Here is a 20,263-nt window from a genome sequence, read left to right on the forward strand (position 1 = left end):
GTGCAACAGGGGACACCATACCCGGACCCCACCCACACTGAAGGAGCTGCCAACTCAGCACTGCCTGGACACCAGCACGGCCGCTAAAGCCAGACTGATTTTATTCAAATCGCGAATGTAAAACAGAATAATAATAATAAAAAAAACCAAACAAACCCAAACCTCACTGGCTTCAGAGCAGAAAGCCGCAGGTTAACCATGCCTGGGCTCTCCTTCTCCTCCTTCACCCTCCCGTGTTAAGGCTGCATGTGTCACTGGTGACAGGAGGGAGGAGGGAGGGGCCGAGCCCCGGCTCCCGCGACCCCCCCCGCCTCCTTCGTGAAAAGTTTGGCACAAATTCGGTGGGGCCAAGCCTGTTGTGGGGCAAGGCAGGGCTCTGGCCCCACAGCCACAGCTGTTAGTGGGTCAGCACGAAGCTCCGAAAGCTACAGGATTACCTCGGGGGCCGCGGCGAGGTCAGGGCAGATGGGGAGGAATGTGGCAGAAGAAGGGGTTTGCATCCCCGGCCGAGGGGCCAAGCCTGCGGTGCGGGGCGGCACCCCCTGCTGGCGCACGGGTCTCGGCTGTAAACGGCAAGTGACGGGGGCACCGGGCTCGCCCCAATCCCGGCTCTGCAGCGAGGAGAGCTAAAGGCCTGGCTGTATGTGCAATTGTGGGCAGCGCCTGCTCAGCAGCCCAGCGCTGAGTGAGACCCAGGGGCCAGGATGCTGCACCCCAGGGGGGCCTGGTGCAGGCAGGCAGGAGGGAGGAGGGGGCTTGTGCCAGCAGGTCCGTGACCGCCTGTCCTGGGGGATGCAGGGCTGGTGGGCCCCCCTGGAGCCACTGTGAGACCCGGCGCGTCGCTCCCAGCTGCTGGTGTTGGCCCCAAGAGCCTCTGACAGCTGCAATGCCTGGTGCACAGCTTGGCCATCGCACCCACATGGCTCCAGGGGGACTCTCAGCACCCCCAAAAAATGGCCCCAGAGCAGTCGGCAGTTTGTGGCTGCCGGAGGCTCCGGGGGTGGGGGGGAAACAGAGCCACCATCCTAGGGGGCACCTCACCCTGGATAACCTTGCAGGTGACACAGAAGCAGGGAGAAATGTCACCAAGGGATTGGGACAGGCATAACCGGGATGCTGGGGGTGTGGATGCTGAGCTGCTGCTCCCTCCCTGCTCCTTCCAGCACATAAATTATAATTTAACCTGCTCCAGCGCCTGCTCCTAAACATAAAGGTGGCCAGGTTTGGGGGGAGGGCACGTGCACGGGGCAGAGCTGGCCCCGAGCTTGGTCATGGCTCTCCAGCTGCAGCCCCGTGGGGCCAGGGAGGCGGGGGCCACCCCCGCCCACCCCCCTCAGTCCGTTTTCCACACTTTGTTGAGGAACTTGACCACCTCGTCGTAGATGACGAAGACAATGGCAACGTCGAGGCAGACGCGGCCCAGGCGAGGCACGGTGCCCTTGTAAAACCTGCCGGGGATAAAGGGGTTCCATGGGGCTGGGTGCCCTTGCAGCCCCCCTCTCCCTGCCCAACCTCCCCACCCCAGCTGCCCCCAATGCCACCCCTGCCCCCCTCTCCACACTGCTTACGCCAGGGGCCCTTCGTATTTCATGATCTGGTAGGCGCAGTCCCAGGTGCTCTTGTACTTGTGCGCTTCCAGCCCCTGTGGGACAGGAAAAGCAGCGTCAGAGACCAGAGCTGGGGGCACATCCAGGGGGATTTTGGAGAGGAGGGAGAGAGCTGGGGGTGTGCCAGGAGGAACCAATCCCCCTTCACTGCTGCAGGCCACCAAACCTGGCAGAGACATCACCACTTCCATGTGAAGACCTCCCAGCATCTCCCTTGGCTGCAAGGGGGCAGCATTCCCAGGCATCTCCCAGACATCACCAGCATCGGGTGCCTGCCCTGGGGGCTGCACTAAATGGCTCCCAAACAGCGGGTGACCCCAGCCCACCGCAGGCAGGGTGGTCCCACACCGTGCCCCAGAGTCACACCTGCATCCTGGTCTTCACCACATCCAAGGGGGTGTTCCCAAAGACGCTCGCAGCTCCAGCGAGGGCTCCAAACACCCCCGTGACAAAGGGGTTTATGACCTTGTTGGGATCATCTCCTGAGGAGGAGGAGGAGTAGAGGTTGAGGGCAGGGTGGGGTTTGGGAATGATGCAAGGGAGCCCACAAGGAAGGACCCAGGCTTGGCTACTCATGGTCAGGGCTTGGGCTTGAGCTGTGTTAAGCTGGGGACCGAGGTGTTTGGAGGAGACCATCCAGTAGCACCAGCTCCAGAGAATCCCCACAGCACTGAGGGCTAAGGGTGGGGGTGATAGTGATGCTCCAGCACCAGGATCCTCCCACCCCACAAGTTGGGGCCCTCCTGGCTTTCATCTTTGTCCATCACAAGAGGCTAAGCCGTGAGAAGCAGAGGGTGTGCTGACAGAAAGCCCAGACCAGCTCCCACGGATGGACTGGAGGAGGCAGCAGTGCAGTTGGGGTGGCCTGGGAGGACAGGGACATCGTACCTTTGTACCAGTTTTTGAGGGAGGTCATGACAAAGAAGCGGATGGCCTGGTTTGATCCTTGCTTAAGGATGGTTGCGGTTAAGCCCTGGTATGTCCCCTTCAGTCCTGCAGGAAGAAAAGATGTTGGAGGGGAGCACCAGCCTCACCTAGGCAGAGAAAAACCTCCCCAGGCCACCAGTCCCTGCCTGCACCCATTCTCCACCTCCTGCCCAGGCCCACCAGTGTGGAGTTACAGGGAGGGGGGACAACAAGCCATGGCTTCCCTGGGACTCACCCTGTTCCCGAACAATCTCCCGAACACCATGGAAGAAGCCACGATATTTGGGATTGGGGGAAGTCTGGTCATGGATAAACTTCACCTGCAGGGAGACAACACGTTCGTCCAGGTGAGGAGAGGGGGGAAGCAACAAGCCCCAGAGGGCTGCCAGCTGCCTCTTGCCTTGCTTCAGGCATGGTTCTAAGACCAGAGTCATCCCACATGGCAAGGCAACACCAGGTGAGACCATGGGGGGAAGCCTGTGGCCATGGCCAGCAGCACATTTTGCAGAGGAAAACCTGGGAAACTGCCTCTGCAAGCAACCACATGGGTTTTACACTGCTAACATGGGTGATGGGATGGCTCCTGGGTAGGGGGCTCCTCCCCAGAGCAGAGAAGGGGCCTGACCTCTCCATGAGGCTCTTCAGTATCAGCTCCCCTGAGCAAACCCATGTGACTTCAGGTCCCCGAAAGCTGGGCATCCCTGGCTCCTGCCCCATCCCAACCGGGCCCAGGGAGGGGTGCCAGGATGGGGTGATGCTGGCGGGTGCCTCCCACCTTTATGGTCTCCATGGGGCAGACCACCACCACGGCCTCGGCCACGCCGGCGCCCAGCCCGGAGATCAGGCCCCGCGTGCTGTCCAGCCTGCCCTGCTCGTCTCTCATCTGGTTGCTGAGGAACTCGAACATCCCGAACCTGCGGAGGAGCCGCCGTGCCAACCCGCGGGTGCCCGGCCACAGGGACCCTGCGAGGGGACCCTCCCAGTCCAGGAAACCACCCAGCTTTAGCAAAGTGCCACTGGGGACATGGAGGTCAAACCCACCTCCCCGTTTCCCACCACCCAGGGTCCCCCTTCCTCCCCCCGTGCCATGGGGGAACACCCACCTGACAGCAGCCTTGGGGATGGAGCCATAGACCAGCGAGCTGAGCCCCCGGTACAGCCCCCGGATGCCATGGTCACGGACAGTCTGCTTCACACAGTCCCCTGCAGCAGAGCACAGCCACCATCACCTACCACACCAAGGGCCACCCCACCAAACCCTGATCACCCCAGCTGCAGCCAGGCTCCCGGGAGCCTCTGAACCTGTTCAGCAGGCTGGGGCAGGGCACCAGACGTGTGCTCACCAATGCCCTTGTAGCGGGGAGGGTTTGCCTTCTCATCCAGCTGCAGCTGTGTCTTCACATACTCGGTGGGGAATGTGATGCAGATCTCGATCCCTCCGGCCAGGCCACCTGGGTGGGAGAGAAGGGGATGCTGGGGCCAGGAGCAGCACTGTGCCCATCCAGCACTACATGGCTCCTGCCAGCTCCATGATGGCTGAGCCCAAAACCTCTGGCAGTAAGGTCTGGGCTGGGACACAGTGTCCCTGTCCTCACCAAACTGTGGAGACTTCACACGGCAGCAGGGCCCCATGCCAACCTGGCACTCTGCACAGGCATCACCTCCTGGCCACGGCAAGAGCTGGCAAGGGGATCATCCAAAAGGGTGGGAAAACTGAGCAAAACACTGCATTTGTGGCTGCTGTTTCAGCATCATTTCCCCCTCAAAGGCACCTCTCCCCCTGCAGAGCCCCACATCCTGCGGGTGAGCTGCCAGCATGGGGATTTATAAACCCAAGAGAGCCCTGTGGTGCAGCACAAGGCCCAGCACAGCTCCCCCTGCACCAGCAGGAACCCATTTGCAGGCTCAGCTGTGCCAGCAGGGAAGCACAATTATCATCAAGCCCGTCCATCTGCCCCAGCTCACGCAGCGGTGGCTGCTGCGCACTGATTACACCAGCTGAAGTCTTTCCCACTCCGGCAGCAAACACCACCAGGTCTTGGTGGTTTGGCTCCCCTTGGCATGCCTGAAGCACTGGCAGTTGGTTCCCCGAGGGGCTGAGGGTCCCCAGGAGCCAGGCTCACCCCTGCAGCTTGACGGGAGCTCTTTGTGAGAGGAGGAAGTGCGGGGCTGAGCCAGGGGCTGAGCCAGGCTCCCATCTCGTCTCCACCAGCCCCTCCAGCCCAGACATGTCCCCAGTGTGACCCAGCAGCACAGTGGCTCCTGCCACAGCCACCCCCAGCACAGTCCTGCTGCTGCTCAGGGACATACTGGTGTCCCCAGGGGGGATACGCTGCCGTGGTGGCAAGGGCGGAGGCAGGGACAGGGTGCAGCAGGGGGTTACCCTGCTCTGCGGAGAAGCGCGGCCCCAGCACTGCACAGCAGAGCACAGTTGGGCTTATCAGCACCCTGCAAAGCACCCTGTGAGAGGATGCTGATAGGGGACACCATGGCCCATGGGATGGGGAGCCAGGCCACGGCAGCTTCTCATGACAGCAGCAAGCAGCCCCAGCTCCTTGGACCAGGGGGACTTCTCACACAGATGAGGGATGGCAGGGCTAGGGACACTATGGGACCCAGTGCCAGTCCCCCATCCTGAAGGCAGGACCTGCCAGCCAAGCCTGGCAGATCCCAGCCCTGTGGGGTGTTGGGGTTGGGGCGTGAGGCCAGCCCAGCTCTGCCATAGCAGACAAAGGCCACTTGTTCCCCCCCCACATTTCCAGGAGGGGCTGGAGCTGCTCAGCTTGGGCCGGGCAGGCAGATCCTGGGCAGCAGCCATGGGTGACCACTGCATCCCTTCACGCCTCCCCCACAGCACCCCGTGCTTTGGCAGCGTGGGAGGAAGCCACAGCACGGCAGGCTCACACCACAGCCACCAGTTGCCAGCTCTTTCTGAGACACCACAAAGGACAGCCACCATACCTAGGCTTCCCAGAACTCTCCTGCTGCCTCCCGACTTTCCTGTCCTTGGCACGTCCGTCACAGGTGGCAGATGCTGCCAGTCCCATGGCACAGGGGCTTGCCAAACACTAATTTCTCCTGCAAAGCCAAACAGCTCCTGTGGGAGCAGCTGACGGGTCCCTGGCGAGCACTGTGAGGAGGAGCAGCGTTCTCCAGCTGGGTGCAATGGTCCCCAAAAAACCCAGCACCAGCTGGCACCTCTCTGCACCACTACACACCACTGTGCCACCAGCCTTGCTGCCACCACAGCCACACAAATGGCCCAGGTGCTGCCAAGGCCACCGTCCTCCCTCCTACACTGCAGGTCTGAAGTGTTGGGCATTTCAAGAGCCACAAATGGTTGTTCCCTCTCTGTCCCCCAGCACCAGCTACTGTCTCAGCACCTCCAGGAGCCAGCCAGCACCAGTCTAGGGCCAGCCAGCACCTCAGCTCTCACAGCAGCCCCACCACACGAGGAGGGATGCTGCATCTGCAACAAGCCCATGGCTTCAGCAGCCATTTGGATTAACAATGTTTGTCCATGCAGGGGAGGCAGGGACAGCATCCTGCAGGAAAAGATCCCCATCCATGGGCATCCTGGAGCCCATGAAGTGCCCCCCACGAAGTGACAGTGTGATCCTCTCGGGAACTGGCAGCCTCTGGGGTACGAGTGCTGCCCAATTTGAGGCAGGAGGAATGGGGTGTCTGCACTGGCTCCCCAGGGCAAAGCAGGGAGCTGGATACAAAAGATGTCCCCATCCCAGAGCCCTGTGAGAGCAGCTGCCTTCCTGGCTGGACACTGGTGCCCTGATCACCTCTGCCACTCCTCACTGGGGATGGATGAGGGCAGAGGAGCCAGCCCAAAGGCTGCATTGCTGCTGTGCAGCTCCAGCACTGCTCAGGTGGCTGCACACACAGGAATTACAGGCAGGAGAACAGGTCTGTTCAGGAAAACGCACCCAGAAGAGGATCTTCTCCCTCACCTTGCTTGGAGATACGTGCTGCCTGTGCTGTCAAGTCCCTTCCCCGCCCCCAAATCCCACAGGAAGAGGCACCCAGCAGGGACTCCAGAAGCACTTCATGACTTGGGGCAATTTCTTGTTTTCCTCTGCTTGCAGAGACAGGACAGCACAAACCACCCCCTTGCAGCCCCTTCCTTCCCTGGAGGCGAGACCCCTCAGCAGTCCCACTCTGCTGTCAAGCATCCTTTCCCCAAGCCATTTCATTCCAGCAGAAACCTTATTCTATGTAAATAGTGGCACCCCACTGCCCACCAGCAGCAGCTCCTTCCAATCCTGCTCCCTCACCAGGGCTGCCGAGGGTTTTGCAGCCTGTTTACCCGGACTTCAACCAGCAGCTTCAGCTCTTGCAACACCGCGGAGTCAGCAGGAACGGGCAGCAGCGAGCGCTCAGGAGGTGAAAGAGCAAGCGGGGTAGCCCGGATGCTGAGCCAAGGCTCCCAGCTGGAATGCAGTGGAGCCAGAGGAGAGGGGATGTCCTTCAGAGAAGGTCGCTCTGCCTGGCCCCAGGGAAGGTGGGGGGATCTCGCTCCCGGCACCAGGAATCGCTCCCCGCCTGCCGTGAGCCCCCACTGCCAGCAACCCTGACCCTGCAGGCCCAGCAGGGACAGGAGAGGAGGGAAAAACACCTGTTTGTCAGCCAATTGGCATAGTTTTCCAAGAAAAAGTTCAGCTTTCCTTTGTGGAGGGGCCAACTGAGTTATTCGAGGACGTGGTTGCAGCCCTTGGGCGCTATTGGGAGAGCTGGCAGGAAGGAGCAGAGGGTTTTTGGGGACACCAGGAGGGTGCTGCCCCTGCCATGCTCACACAACACATGATGGCATCAGTGCATGCATGTTCAGCTAATGACCTCAAGCCCCACTAGCAAGCAGCTTCTGGGGACACCACCAGCCACCCCCTGACCAGCCCATCCCAGGGACCTCAGCTCCAGCACCAAGTACAGGGTGGGTGCTGAGGACAGAAGGATGCAGCTGTGATGGGAAAGGTGAGCAGAGCCCTAGGGGCCAACAGAAACCAAGGCTGCACAGATCAGGCTGGCACTACCACTCCCTGCAAACCCCCACCTGGAGCGAAGCACCCCAGAGAGCACTACTGCCCTGTTTGGGAGCTGTAGAGGGGCAGGAGATGGCACCTACCCTTGCCACTCCTACAAGTGCCTGCAAAAGCGTCCTGCTCCTGCAGACAGAGCAGCAGCAGGTCTCAGTGCAGCTCTGATGAGAAGCAGACACCTGGAGAGCAAATTCAGCCTCTCCAGTCTGAGGGCAATTTCACATGCAGATACACAAGCACCTGATTTCCATTCAAAAAGCTCCTTTTGACCTCAGATTTTGAAGGATCCTTTCAGGCCAGAGGAAATTACTCCTAAGGGCCTGGAAGCAAAGAAGCAGAGCTCTCCCATGGCTGGGGAAAGCAGGGCCAACCCACGCCTGAAGCACCCCTTGTGCTGGTGGGAAAGCACAAACAGACTGTCAGCTCTCCAGAGTCCCAGGCACTGGCAAAAGCTGAACTAGCACCTCCCCTCTCCATGTTCGGAGGGGACCCGGCCCATTTTCAGGGGGTGCAGGTGTATGGGGTGAGACTCGTGCAGCACAGCAGGAGATGCCACCTGCCTCCCCTACACTGCACTGGTGATTCTCACCCTCCCACCTTCATGAGGTGACTTGGTGCCCTTCCCTGTCAGCCAGGAGAGCCTTCAGAGCTGGGGAGATAACAAATAAAGAAGAATCAAAGACCAGCAGGGTGCTACAAGTCAAGGAGCTGGAAAAGCCCACCTGCAGCTCATGGCAGCTCTCTGCAGCCCAGGTGCTGCAGCACAGCCCTCTCTGCCTGCTGCTCCCTGCCACGGGATCGACTCCCTCTTGGCAGCTGCTCTTGAGCCACGAGCCGTGAACATATCCCAGCTAAAAGCAGTGGAGAAACCACAGCACGCCTGCAGCGGTGAAACGGGTTTAACAGGCTCCGCCCTCCCCGCACGTCCCACCACAAGACATCTTGTGAAACAAGGGCTCAGCGGCAGAGCCTGGCTCCGGGGCTGTGCTGGAGAGGTGGATGTTTGCAGGGCTGGCACCACCGTCCTTGCCTGGACACCCCTCCTGCCACTTCACCGCCCATCCACAGCCCCATCCTTGGGGAAAACCACCACAGGGAAAGCTCTTATACGGTGCTGAGACCAGGTACAGCTGCTTCCCCCGAACCAGATGGCCAGAGGATTATCCGTGGTTTGGTTAGACGGGGAAAAAAACGTGTCCTGCAACATTGTCAGCCCGTCTCAGAGGGCATCCATCCCCTGCGCTGGGGCCAGGGGCCCTGGGAGGTCTCCAATCTGATAGGGGCAAGGCCAGAGAGGGCCAGAGGGGTTCAGCGTGTCCATCAGCAAACACACACACAGCTGCTTTCGTCAGGGGCGCGCGCTGCCCGGGCCGGAGGAGCCTGCTCCCCTCACCAGGGATACATGGAACGGCAAACAAAAAACACCCCTCTTTGAACCCTGTGCCATCAGGTGGGTAAACAGCCTCGTGCAAACAGCACTGCAGATAATGCTGTGGACTGGGATGAGGTAATCTGTCCCCAATCTTACTGGAACCATCCTGTTTCAACAGACTGTCCTTTCCCAAGCCACTCATTCATCTCCTCTTTGCATTTACTTCTGAATGGGCCAATATTGCAATAAATCATTATTATATTTTAAACTTCTTGGCTGTGAGCATGATGGCAAAAGCCATTTCCCTTTCCTTGCAGTCACAGATTCATCTGCCTTCAGTGCTGAGTTCACCTCTGGGGACTGTCAAGTCCCCCATCCTGGCTCAACTCCCCTTCTCCCTGGCTCTGTCGCCATGAGCTGGCTCCCAGCCAGCCCATCACTCCACTCCAGACACCTACTTTTTAAGTGTCCAAAAATCTTTCTAAAGACAGGCAACAGGGAGCCCATGGCTTTTGGATGCTTTCCCCAGCACAGCCACATAGCTGAGGGAAGGACCCACTGCCAGGATCAAGGGTTCCCCAGGAACAGGCTCTGCCCCCCCCATCCACCAGCACAGGGGAGTGACTGTTGTACCAGGCACTCTCACAGGGAGAGAGATGGCAAGAAATCAAACCCAGCTGTCATGAGGTGACCTGAGGGTAGAAGCCCAGGGTCACCACTGCTCAAGGCAGGAGCAGGGAGGTGGCATTGGCATGCATCACACAAGGCCATGGGAGATGAGAGACACTGCATCATCCCTGAGCTGTCAGCTCACGGTGCTCATCGCCTCCAGAAGATGGACGGCTCCTTCCAATCATTTACGTCAACCCAGAGAAAATGGTTGCCTGCAGAATGTCAAGCAGAGCATCAGGATTGTGAAAATCTCAACAACTCACATTTCAAACCCCGAGGTTAAGCCCCAGCTCACACAGAATTCATTCAGACTGAGGGAGCTGGGCACACCGATGTGGTTTCCCAGGCCTGGGGCTGACAGCCTCCTCCCACCAGAAGCCTCAGGGCTGCTCTAGGTTTGGGCAGCATCTGCAGTTCATGAAGCCATACAGGCAGGCAAGGACACAGTCATGGGTAGCGTGCTCCTGCCCTGCTCCCCCAAACAGGTGTCAGCCAGAAGAGGCAACCCCAGGGGAAACCACAGCCAGGCGTGATGCACCAAGGGCCAACAGACCTGGCAGGGCTGGTTCCCTCCACACTCACCAGTCCTCACCCATGGCCATGTTCAGCCCACTACCCAGCTCCTCCAGCTGAGCATCAAGGAGGGAACATCCCCTACTCTGCTGTGAGAAGCAGGCAGCCATGCAAAAGCCAGGGAGCATGCCAGACCATGACCATTCCCATCAGTCCCCTCATCCCAGGAGGTCAATGCCCCTAGAAGCCCAGGTGGACTTGGAACTTCTGGAAAAGGAGTCCTATTTTGCAAGAAGCAAGTTGCAGCATTCGCACCCAGTCCCTGACTCCTCTCCTCTGTAGGTACAGAATTTCCTAAGGAAGATCATATCAAGAGATTAACCAAGAAAAGGAAACTGAAGCTCTAATTACTGCTTTGTTTCTCATGGGATCCTGGGCTCCCTGCTAAACGTGTGCTTCAAGCCCTGCCCTGCAGGCCCTTCTCTTTCTCTTTGCAGAGTCCCTCCTGCCCACGCTCCCCCTGGGACCTTGGTGCATGTCATTGCTGTTTCCCAGCAGTATTTGATGTTTGTAGCAAACATTAGAGCCACAACCATTGTGAATTCTTTCCAAGTCAAGAACCATGTAGGAAGAGCATCCAGGCATCCTGCCTCCCTGACCAGGCAGGATTAGGTGTAGGCAGGAACAGCAACTGTGCACCAGCCCCCAGGCGAGCAGAGGTACCACGCAAAGAGCAAGGCAGCTGGGAGCTTCTCCGTGGGAGGGAGTAGACCCCAGGCTTCTAAGCTGGCTAAAAACAGAGTAAGGCTGTACTTAACTGTGGGCAGGGCAGGCAAAACCTTTCATCAAATGGTTGCTGCTAACCAGGAACAAAGTTCTCAGGAGACAGGCAGGCGAGCAGGGGTTTGTCTGCAAAATGCTGACGACCACTTGTCAGGCTGGCTGGAGCTGACTTCACAGCTCTGTGGTGCCTGAAAACCCAGCAAGGAGCCCTACCAGGGAAACACAGGGGTGACCAGCCCTGACAGCTCTGCAGCCAGTGCTCCTGCTTCACCTCATGCTGCCTTTATTTGGAGCTCTCCACCTGCCCAACACAGAGTGGCCTGGTGCTGACAGCTGCACAGTGGCCCAGCAGCACCCATCCCTGCAGGATGCTGAGCTGAAGGGTTTGTTTGGAAACTGTGGCACAGAAACCAAAAACTGGCAGTAGGGAGGTTGGAGACACGGCTGGGCTCCTGGGCTTGCCTGCTAACAGGTTATTACCCAGCAGAAGAGACATGAGCTGGCCCTCAAACCAGCTGAAGAAAATTACACCAGCTTCACAAGAGGTAACTGAGCCAGCAGCTGAGTTAAAAAGGCACAGACAACAAGCGTTTCAGCATAAAGCCTGCATGTTTACCAGACTTTTAACTGAACTTAAGCTAAGCCACATTACGTCAAACCTTAGTGTCCTACAGCCATATCATTTCTGGTCCAGGGCCAGATCCCCCAAACCAACTTTGCACCATCAGTTCAGAGCCTTTGGGGCTCTTCCCCTTGCAGTGGGGATTCAAACAGCGGCAGGAACTCAAACCCATCCAGCTCTGCCCTCTGGAAACCCAGTCTGATGGAGCACCCTCCTAGACCAAGTGCTGGCAGCAACACCTGCCCATCCAGCCAGGATGGCCAAGCTGCTCTCCTGTGCTTGGGCCACACATGGCTGCAGCACCAGCACGGACTGCATGGTCACAGCAAGGTGAAGTGCTGCCTTGGCACACAACAACTGCTTGGACAAACGAGAGCCCATTAGCAAATTAATTTTTAACTTTGCATTTGTCTGTTGTGACAACTGAAGGAGAAGAGCTCCTGGCAGCCTGAGCTTCACTTGCATCTCTTCAGAAGCACCAGCCCCAGCCTGCTGGGGTCTGGGCAGCATGAGCAAGCTGTGCTTCCCTGGCAGGGATCTCAATTACACACTGGATCTGGGAGCAGAGATGCATCCACGCTGGGATGATGGCTGCTTATTTAACTATACCAGTACAAGGCAGACGAAGCACAGCAGAGGAGGAATGGTCCATCTTGAACACCTCCAGCTCTCCAGAAGGTTAAGCCTTGGATCACACATCATTGTTGTGCAGAGGTCAGATGAGAAACCCTGAGAGTATCAGCACACCCCTTAAAGTCAGCAGAGACAACCACAAATGGCACTGCATGTCCCCAGCAAGGGGCTGGAAGGCTGAGCAGACTGGGACACAGGGAGTTAACAGCTGCTTTCTCCCATGTATGTGGTTCTCTAATACAATTAGATGCCACAGAGGCTTGGCTGGACTTCTGCCCATTAACCAATTACTCTGATTTGCTGAGTGCAAGGAGGAGACTAGCATCTCAATAGGGTCTTTCTTCCATCTCTGCAGCCTCACATGGACCCAGAAGGGCTCCTCCAAGCAGAGGCATGTGCAGTTTTGTGCTATGTTGCCCAACCTGACACCTGGTAAAGGCCAGAAGCACCACATCCCTTCCTTTACACCAGAACAGCTTCCAGGCACAACACCCCTGGTAACTTTCCTGCCAAAGGAGAGCAGGGCAAGTCTGCTGCAGCCTTTTTCAGACCAGGCTGATAATCCATCTACAGCTGATGATCCCCAATTATGGACCTATGCAAGGGTGATGAAAGCCTTCTGGTACACTGGCCCAGGCAATGACAACACACGGGCAGGGAGTTGGGAAAGACTTGGGAGCAACCTGCCTTTCTCTTCCTAAGCTTGGATTAAAGTCAATTTAAAAGACCTCCTAATAAAAGGGGATAATAAGGGGTCTGAACTAACAACTCAGTTTACGGGGTGGCAGGACAAGTCTTGAGACACCTGGAGGAGCAGACAGCTCTGGAGGAGCCTGGCCCTACCAAAGGTCAAATTTGAATGAGAAGGCACCCTCTTCTTTGGCCACAGCTGTCTCCTCCTCGTGCCCCTGCCCTTTGGCCAGGCAGCCCAGGTGATGGCAAAGACCCCAGGACACGAGGAGACCTTGTCACCCTCTGCACGCTCCAGCACTCACATCCATTTTCTGCAGCGCTGCCTCCTCGGCCGTTCTCCAGAGCTGCAGGATGGGAGGCTGACCACCAGGGCAGGGGACAGGGCTGGTGGGCAGAGCCCGAGCAGCCAGGGCTCAGGTCCCCCTGCCCAGCCGTAGGGCAGGGAGACGCTCACTCCTCCCGGGGCTCTGCTACAGAAGGCTGGAGCTCTGCCCTCCAAAGGGAGCAGAGTTGGACAGATGAACAAAGGCACAGTCGTAGGAGGGGGGAACTGACTGGAAAGCACAAAAGCTCTAAACATGCCAATCATGTCGATGGCTCATTTTAAAGTGAAGACACTAATCTCTACTCTGGGATTTGTCCTGCGAGTGGCAGGAGAAAGCAGGGAGCTAATGAACAGCTACAAAGGAGTTTAACAAGCCTGTGACTGTCTTGGACTCCAGTCAGCTCAAAGCTCCAACCAGCCACAGGCAGGAGGAAGAGCATTAACTCTGCAGTTGCTGCTGCTGGGATCCTGTTTAGATCCCATGGAAATGGTCAGAACCGGATGGGAAAACATGCCTTGATCCGTGGGGACTGATGCTGAGACACAAAGGAGGGTCCAAGGAAACGTAAGAGGAGCTTTATCGCAGCAGCGTGCAAGACACGGCTGGAGCAGGAACAACGCGAGTGCAGCCGCTTCAGCTTTCTCCTGTAACATCTCGGGGGGGGCGGGAGCTAAAGATGTCCCCTGCTGCTGCCTCTTCCATCAGGTCAACTCCCTTCTGCCAACACGAAAACCTGCCCTGCTAACCAACGCGACTGCCGCAACCCCGGCGCTGCCGTGGGGGAAACACCGACACCTGGCAAGGCCACAGGTTGCAGAACAGCCTGGCAGGGATGCAGGGACCCCCGCCCGGAGCAGCGGGAGCCCGGGGAGCTGCAGCCCCCCCGCCCCTTCGGGATGCATCTGCTGGAGCTCTTTTAGCGCTGCCAAAGGGAAACGGCGGTTTGCCGCGGGGCCACGTCCCCGGGGCTGCGAGCTGCCGGGATGCAGAGAGGGGAGCTTGGCGGAGCGGCTCTGGGCTGGCTCGGCGGGCGGACGCCCGGGCTGGGTGGCAGCGACAGGGATGGAGCCCCAGAGGGACCGCGCTGCACCCCCCGCACCCCGGGGCGGGTCACGGCACCTCCGCCCAGCACGGATGCCCAGGCTGACAGCGGCGGCGGGGCGAGCGCAGCCGGGGGGAGGCTCCGGGGGCACTTACCTGCCAGGATGGCCTTGCCGGGGTGGGTGAGCTTAGCCTTGCCGGCGGGGGCGGCGGCGGCCAGGCGGCGGGGGGCGGCAGGGGCGGGCATGGCCGCGCTCTGCCGCGGCTCCTGCGCTGCCCGGCGGCGGCCCGGGCCCTATTTCAGGGCCGCGCCCGCGGAGGGGCGGCCCCCGCCGCGTCACATCCTCGGGGCGGGGCGGGGGCAGCATCCCGGGGCTGGGGCAGCGGGGACCGGCCGGCTGGGGAGGGTGTGTTGGGGGGGGGGGTTTGAGGGCGAGGAGGGGAGTGGAAAAGATCATCCGAGCGGCCGCGGAACTCCCCCGTGCGGGGCTCGGGCCGCGCCAGCGCGGAAATGGTGATTTCTTACCCCGGTCCCGGAAATCTGTGGCGCAAACGCTGCGGCGGGGCCGGGCGAGGAGCTGTCAGCCCTGCCAGCCCCGCGGCTGCCCGCGCTGCTCCCCTGCAAAGGCGGGCGGAGGGGCTGCACCGGGGCACGGTCGCTGCTCTCGGACAAAGGCAGGTTTGGCTTTAAACGGGCGGGTTTGCTCCTCTCGTGCCCGCTGCTTGAGTCGCTGACGTTTTGGTCGGCGAAGAAGGGAGACAAGGAAACGCCCAAGGCGGCAATCGCCTGTGAATGCCTGACATTGTAATCATAGAATCATAAATCTAAACCATTCTCAAACTAGAAGGCTGCCTGTAAGGGCACAGACACGGGTTCAGATCATGTTCAGGGTGTCTGCGGGCAGATTTATTAGCCATTGCTCCTGAAGAATTAAGCTGAGCACATCACACCACTAGATGCGTTTGCTTTATCTTCAGACACAGAAAGACAGCTCTTCAGTAATCCGTGGCTGAAAGCTGTATTTACAGGAATACCTGGGAGATAAACCTACACTGCTTTCCTTTCCATCCAGGATTTGACACAGAAAGCAGGGAGCACCGGAGCTGCATTCTCCCCTATACCTGGAGCAGCTGCCCTACTCCAAAGAGGGAATGATTTGTGTAGGAAATCTCCCCCAGCCACGCATGGAACACGTTCCTGTCGAGACTTGCTACCTGTGCCCTTTGCAACATAATTTTTGCATAACCAAACTCAGCTGTCAGGCAGCTGGGTGCTGGCTGCCAGCTTTGTCTGAGAGCCAGCTCAGCAGCTAGAGCACAGGGACCGAGCTGTGGCTCCGTGGCTAAACTGACTGCAGAAAAAACATCTGGGAAACTGAAGCACCTTTATTCTGCCAGGATTAAAAGCAAGCAGACATGTACTTGCATTGCAGAACTCACCCCCAGATGATGCCAGAACTGTATGTGGTTTCAGAACAGAGTTAAGACAGTCACAGAGACAAGTCCACTGAGGTCCATGCCAAGTCTAAGGCCACCCACCTCCAGCACTGGGCAGTAAGGGGAAAAATGTAGCACATGAAGGGTGCCCAGAAGGAATGAGCATTCACAGTCCAAATCACGGATGCTGACCCACTACTCAGTGCTCAGTTTAGCAGTGCTAGAATGGCAAAAATAAGACAAACCCTTTTAAAGATGGCAAACAAATGGAAATACATTTGGATTTCTGAATGATCTCTGCAACTCCTTACCTACCTGTCCATCAAATTACCATAACATTCATGTGTGCTTGTAGACACATATACCCACTGCTGTGAGGCCATGATTAACTTAACAACCACTGGCTCTTACAGCTTCCTGATTCAGCTCAGAAAGGCCTTGTGCACAGTCTCACCCTGTCCAAGAAAATACTACACCAGATGCTTAATTTTCATCAGCCTCAATGGGATTCACAACAGTGCTTACTTTGCTGAACAGGGAAAGGATTATTCGTATTTAATCACATGCATATTTAATCAGATTGCAAGCCATCTCAACTTGACCTCCAAGAAGCTGCTAACAACACTTGTCAGCAGAAAGCCTGAAGGAGAACATGTAAAGAAGATAAGCAACCCCTGAAATACCAGAAGCTGCAAAGGGTGCATTTGAAATCCTGTAAGTGACTTACATGAAAGGAAAGACTTGACCAGACTTGCATTGTCAGGAGCATCTCTTAGGAAATGGGTGGTCAAAGCATAAAACAGCAGCTACTGTTACAGACAGGACATCAAGGATATCTTACTTCTCTCTCTTCAGGAATGCTCATGGAAACTATCCTCTGACAATTTGAACCCATTTCCCTTGCTGGTGGGCTGATGTTTTCTGCTGCCATATAAAGATAGCAGAATTGTGAAACACATTGCCAGGTACTATTGCAGCACAAAGCTCATGGCCTCCCTCCAGTCCCTAATCATCAGAATTCAAAATACCTACTGAAGAGGAAAGCCACTTCCATTACTTTTTTAGACACAAACACCAATTGAAAGCACATTACTGACCCTACTTGATGAGTTCAAACATACCACTCCTCAGAATGTTGGGGTTTTTTAATTGGCATAGCTTGATGCACTTGGCAACACATTATAGTTTCAGAGACCATAAGTGGTCAATATAGGGACTTCCTATTATGTGCCCTTGTATCAGAGAATCTCTTCATTTCACTGAACAGCTATATTAGCTGAACTGTTACAATCATCAACTACTACAAACCTTTCAATGCATGATCGGTCCACATCACTTGGGGCCTTATGGTAAAATAAAAAAACTCATTTCCTCTCAGGTTCTCTGACAAGAGCAAGAAATTATGCATAACAGATCCTGCACACCACAGGCTTCAAGGAGAAGTGATTGTATTGAAGCTTTGAGTCAACACTTCCCCAGCTTTCAAGTGTGTGCAGCAGGAGGTACTGTGACTATAAGAAAGATGATGCTATTCCAAAACAACTTGCATGATTCCCACTTGAGCATATAAACAAAAAGACCTCCTGTTGATACTGAAGATTATTCACTGAGATTACCAAGACAGCCTCTGAAGAGCCCAGCAGAAGTTCCTGACACATTTGGCATTTGAGTGGGCCTGACTCACCTCAGAAGACAAGTGAAATCCATGCACTGAGTATTCACAGGTTATCACCCTGCCACCAGCCCGTGGTCACGCTCTCCTCACAGCCTGATACGTTACTGAGAGAAGCTATTCCAAGTCAACAAGCTCCAGCTGACAAACCCTGTTAGCAGTTTACCCTACACGAGATAGTTTCCTCAGCCCTCTAACTGAAAACAAAAATGTATCTTCCAAAAAAGATGCACTAGCCACTCCTTCCCACCCAAATCCACTCCTAGCCTCCCAGCTGCATAACTGGGACTTGAGGAATTTGTGCTCTGCATAACATTGGAGACCTCATCGCTGCGGAAAAGAACATACCAGATGACTTTGTCATCCCTTCCTTTCATAACCACTAAGGGAAAAGGAGAAATATAGATTTTTAGATGAATGTATTTTAAAGTCTTGATTAAAACCACAGCAGACAGTAAAAAAGTCTCCCTGAGTCATTGAACCATGCAGAATGCATGACTGAATAAACTCAGAATTTGACTCAGAGTTTTCAAGTTCTGACACAAAAACAAATCAAGACTTACAGTCAGTGAAGGGTATTTCAAATGTGTGCCATTCTAATGCTTAAAAGTTGGCAACTTTATAGTCTAGAAAAGAGATGGATTTTGCTGCCTTCCTGAAAGAAGTCAAAGGCTCCAGACTGAAAGATCTAGACTGAAACACCCATGCTAACAAGTTTGCAGCATTTTATTAGTAAAACAAGTTGGGATCTCTCCTTACTTTTGGAAATATGCCAACAGAAAACACGTGGCATTGAAAAACAAGCAAGCTGTACTAGCAACAAACTCTTTGAATGATGAATGCTTGCTGAAAAGTAAGAGATGTAAGCAAAATAAAACAACTCCAGATCTATTAAGCTGGACTGATGCACCTGCAGTTTGCTATAGCAAGTGTTAATTCACTTGGCAAACCCACAACCTAATTACACACCAGTGTCACAAAGCACACTGGTGTCATTAAGCATCTTCCAGCCTTATGTTCCATAACATTTTATCACAAACTCAAGATGCCCCAATTTTACTTTGTGGAAGAAAATTAAATTGAAGCAGTCCTGGGGGATTCTGTAAGGCAAAGAAATATAGTCAGCTTGGAAACAAGTGACAAGCCAGACCATTTACAGCACAAAGGGAAGGACCTGAAAGATTGAAATAAGTTCTACAGATAAGAAGAGAAATACACCCTGTCACCAGGCAGTACATATTTTCTAAACTGCTTATTAAGGGAGCCTGGTACAGGCAGTGCTACTTGTTCCAAGATTTGCAAATTTTCTAGCCTTATTTTTTTTTTCTCTAAAAATTGGATCCACTCTCGTGCTGATTTAATCACACTAAGTTTATGGTGGCCAAGTTCTAGCCTGCCAATTAAAATGTCACACATTGCAGCATAAACATTAACTGTACAACACTTGAACAGTCAGCTTTTCCCCAATATATCAAATGTGCCCAAGTACAAAAGTTATCCATACTCCTCAAACTGGGCATCAGACAACAAAAGATCTGTTAATCAGTTTTAAAGTTAACAAAAAAATAAAACAAACAAACAAAAAAACAGAAAAAGCTTTTATGCTTCTGAGTAACTGTTGCTCACTCTGCTTGGAAAAAAAAAAAGTTTCTTGTTTGACACAGCTTTACTAAGGGATCCATGTCATCCTGCATGTGCCAGCTCTCAGCACTGCAGTTACTAAAAAAAGAAGCTACTAAACAAAAATTAAATCTTGGACCTTACAGTAATGAGTATCCTTCCTGTATCTTTCCCATAACTTGTACTAACTTCACAAGGCTTTTTCTACTTAAAATTATTTTTAAAGGAGCAAAATTACTTCGGACCATTTTCTTCTACCACGCTACTATTTAATTATAGAGCCCTAAAAAGGGGGGAAGGGAAATAGAAGTATTGCAAAATACCACAATGTTGCATAGCCAATAAGAAAGAGAACTTACCCCAGTGATGCATTCATCCCAGGTTTAATTCCTCCCACGTTTACAGGGCTGGCTCATCAGGCCCAACAGAGCAGACAGCAGCAGTCTCCACCAGAGTCCTGCTTCTAGCAGAAGCTTTGTTAGATATTTTTCCTCCCTTTTCCTTTCATTTGGTGTTTGTACCAAAAGAAACCAGTAACCTTTAAAGATGTGAAGGAGCAAAGGATAGTGTAAGGAGCTCAAGTGCTAGCACAGAATAAGCAGCTGAATGCAGGCCAGAATTTTATGCCAAGAGGAGCACATGTCCTTGCAGTCATTCGTGGAGAGATCAGTCCCCACCTCACTCACAAGACATTAAGGCAGCTGCACAGCAATGCTTGTGAATTGCCTGTCATGTCTCATGCCAGATCTGTAGTTGCCCAAAGCTTGCCAGATTAGGGAAATATCCCCTAACGTCTGACAAATAGCAAGAGCTATTACAGGAGGAAATTCATACTGTTTCTCAGAGGAAAAGCAAGAGTCAAAGCCTGAAGTTCAAGCAAGTCACCATTCAGCAGTATCATAAGCCCAGAATTCTCCAGGTGCTGCACTCTGCAGTGTGTTCTGCATGAGATCATTCTGCACCAGCCCCATCTCACTGAAGTGATGGGAATAGTGAGAAGCTTAAAGGAGGTTTTCTGCAAAACAATCTTATCCAAGTTTTAAAAACTTGGATGGACACTACAGCTTCATAAACTGAATTAAGTCCTCCACTTAACCCACTAAAAGAGGGGTTATTTCCTGCTGAGAATGACTTAATTCTAAAAGAAACAGTGAAGTACTCTGGTATGCAAGAGCTCATTCCACATTTGAGGCACAGCTACACAGGGAGTGTGTCTAGACATATTTTAGAATGCAAGATCACACAATTTTTCAAAGCCATTATACTGTGCAAGAGCTTATGTCACCAGGAAAGCAAC

General features: G+C 54.7%; 1 protein-coding gene across 2 annotated transcripts; it reads right to left on the reverse strand.

Annotated features, from left to right (window-relative positions):
* Positions 1 to 79: 79 nt before the first annotated feature.
* Positions 80 to 19,353, reverse strand: SLC25A1 (solute carrier family 25 member 1). 2 transcript variants are annotated; one of them, XM_051633892.1, is made up of 9 exons: positions 19,326 to 19,353; positions 3,878 to 3,985; positions 3,638 to 3,737; positions 3,310 to 3,448; positions 2,770 to 2,854; positions 2,496 to 2,600; positions 1,974 to 2,089; positions 1,569 to 1,642; positions 80 to 1,448 (listed from the first exon to the last, which is right to left on the reverse strand). In XM_051633892.1, exons 1-9 carry the CDS (start codon positions 19,336 to 19,338, stop codon positions 1,334 to 1,336), a joined length of 855 nt encoding a protein of 284 aa, XP_051489852.1. In that variant the 5' UTR covers positions 19,339 to 19,353; the 3' UTR covers positions 80 to 1,333. The 2 variants fall into 2 exon arrangements, with proteins under 2 accessions (XP_051489852.1, XP_051489851.1); XM_051633891.1 differs by lacking the exon at positions 19,326 to 19,353 and adding an exon at positions 14,394 to 14,547.
* Positions 19,354 to 20,263: the final 910 nt, after the last annotated feature.

The sequence above is a fragment of the Apus apus genome, chromosome 16 (assembly GCF_020740795.1).
Source record: "Apus apus isolate bApuApu2 chromosome 16, bApuApu2.pri.cur, whole genome shotgun sequence".
NCBI lineage: Eukaryota > Metazoa > Chordata > Aves > Apodiformes > Apodidae > Apus > Apus apus.

Excerpts from the sequence above, each read along its gene's own strand:
- SLC25A1 (XM_051633891.1), bottom strand. The coding sequence starts at position 14,484 with ATGCCCGCCCCTGCCGCCCCCCGCCGCCTGGCCGCCGCCGCCCCCGCC. Across the intron at positions 3,738-3,877 it reads TCCCCGCTACAAGGGCATTG|GGGACTGTGTGAAGCAGACT; the intron begins GTGAGCACACGT and ends GCTCTGCTGCAG. Across the intron at positions 2,855-3,309 it reads GCCCCATGGAGACCATAAAG|GTGAAGTTTATCCATGACCA; the intron begins GTGGGAGGCACC and ends GTCTCCCTGCAG.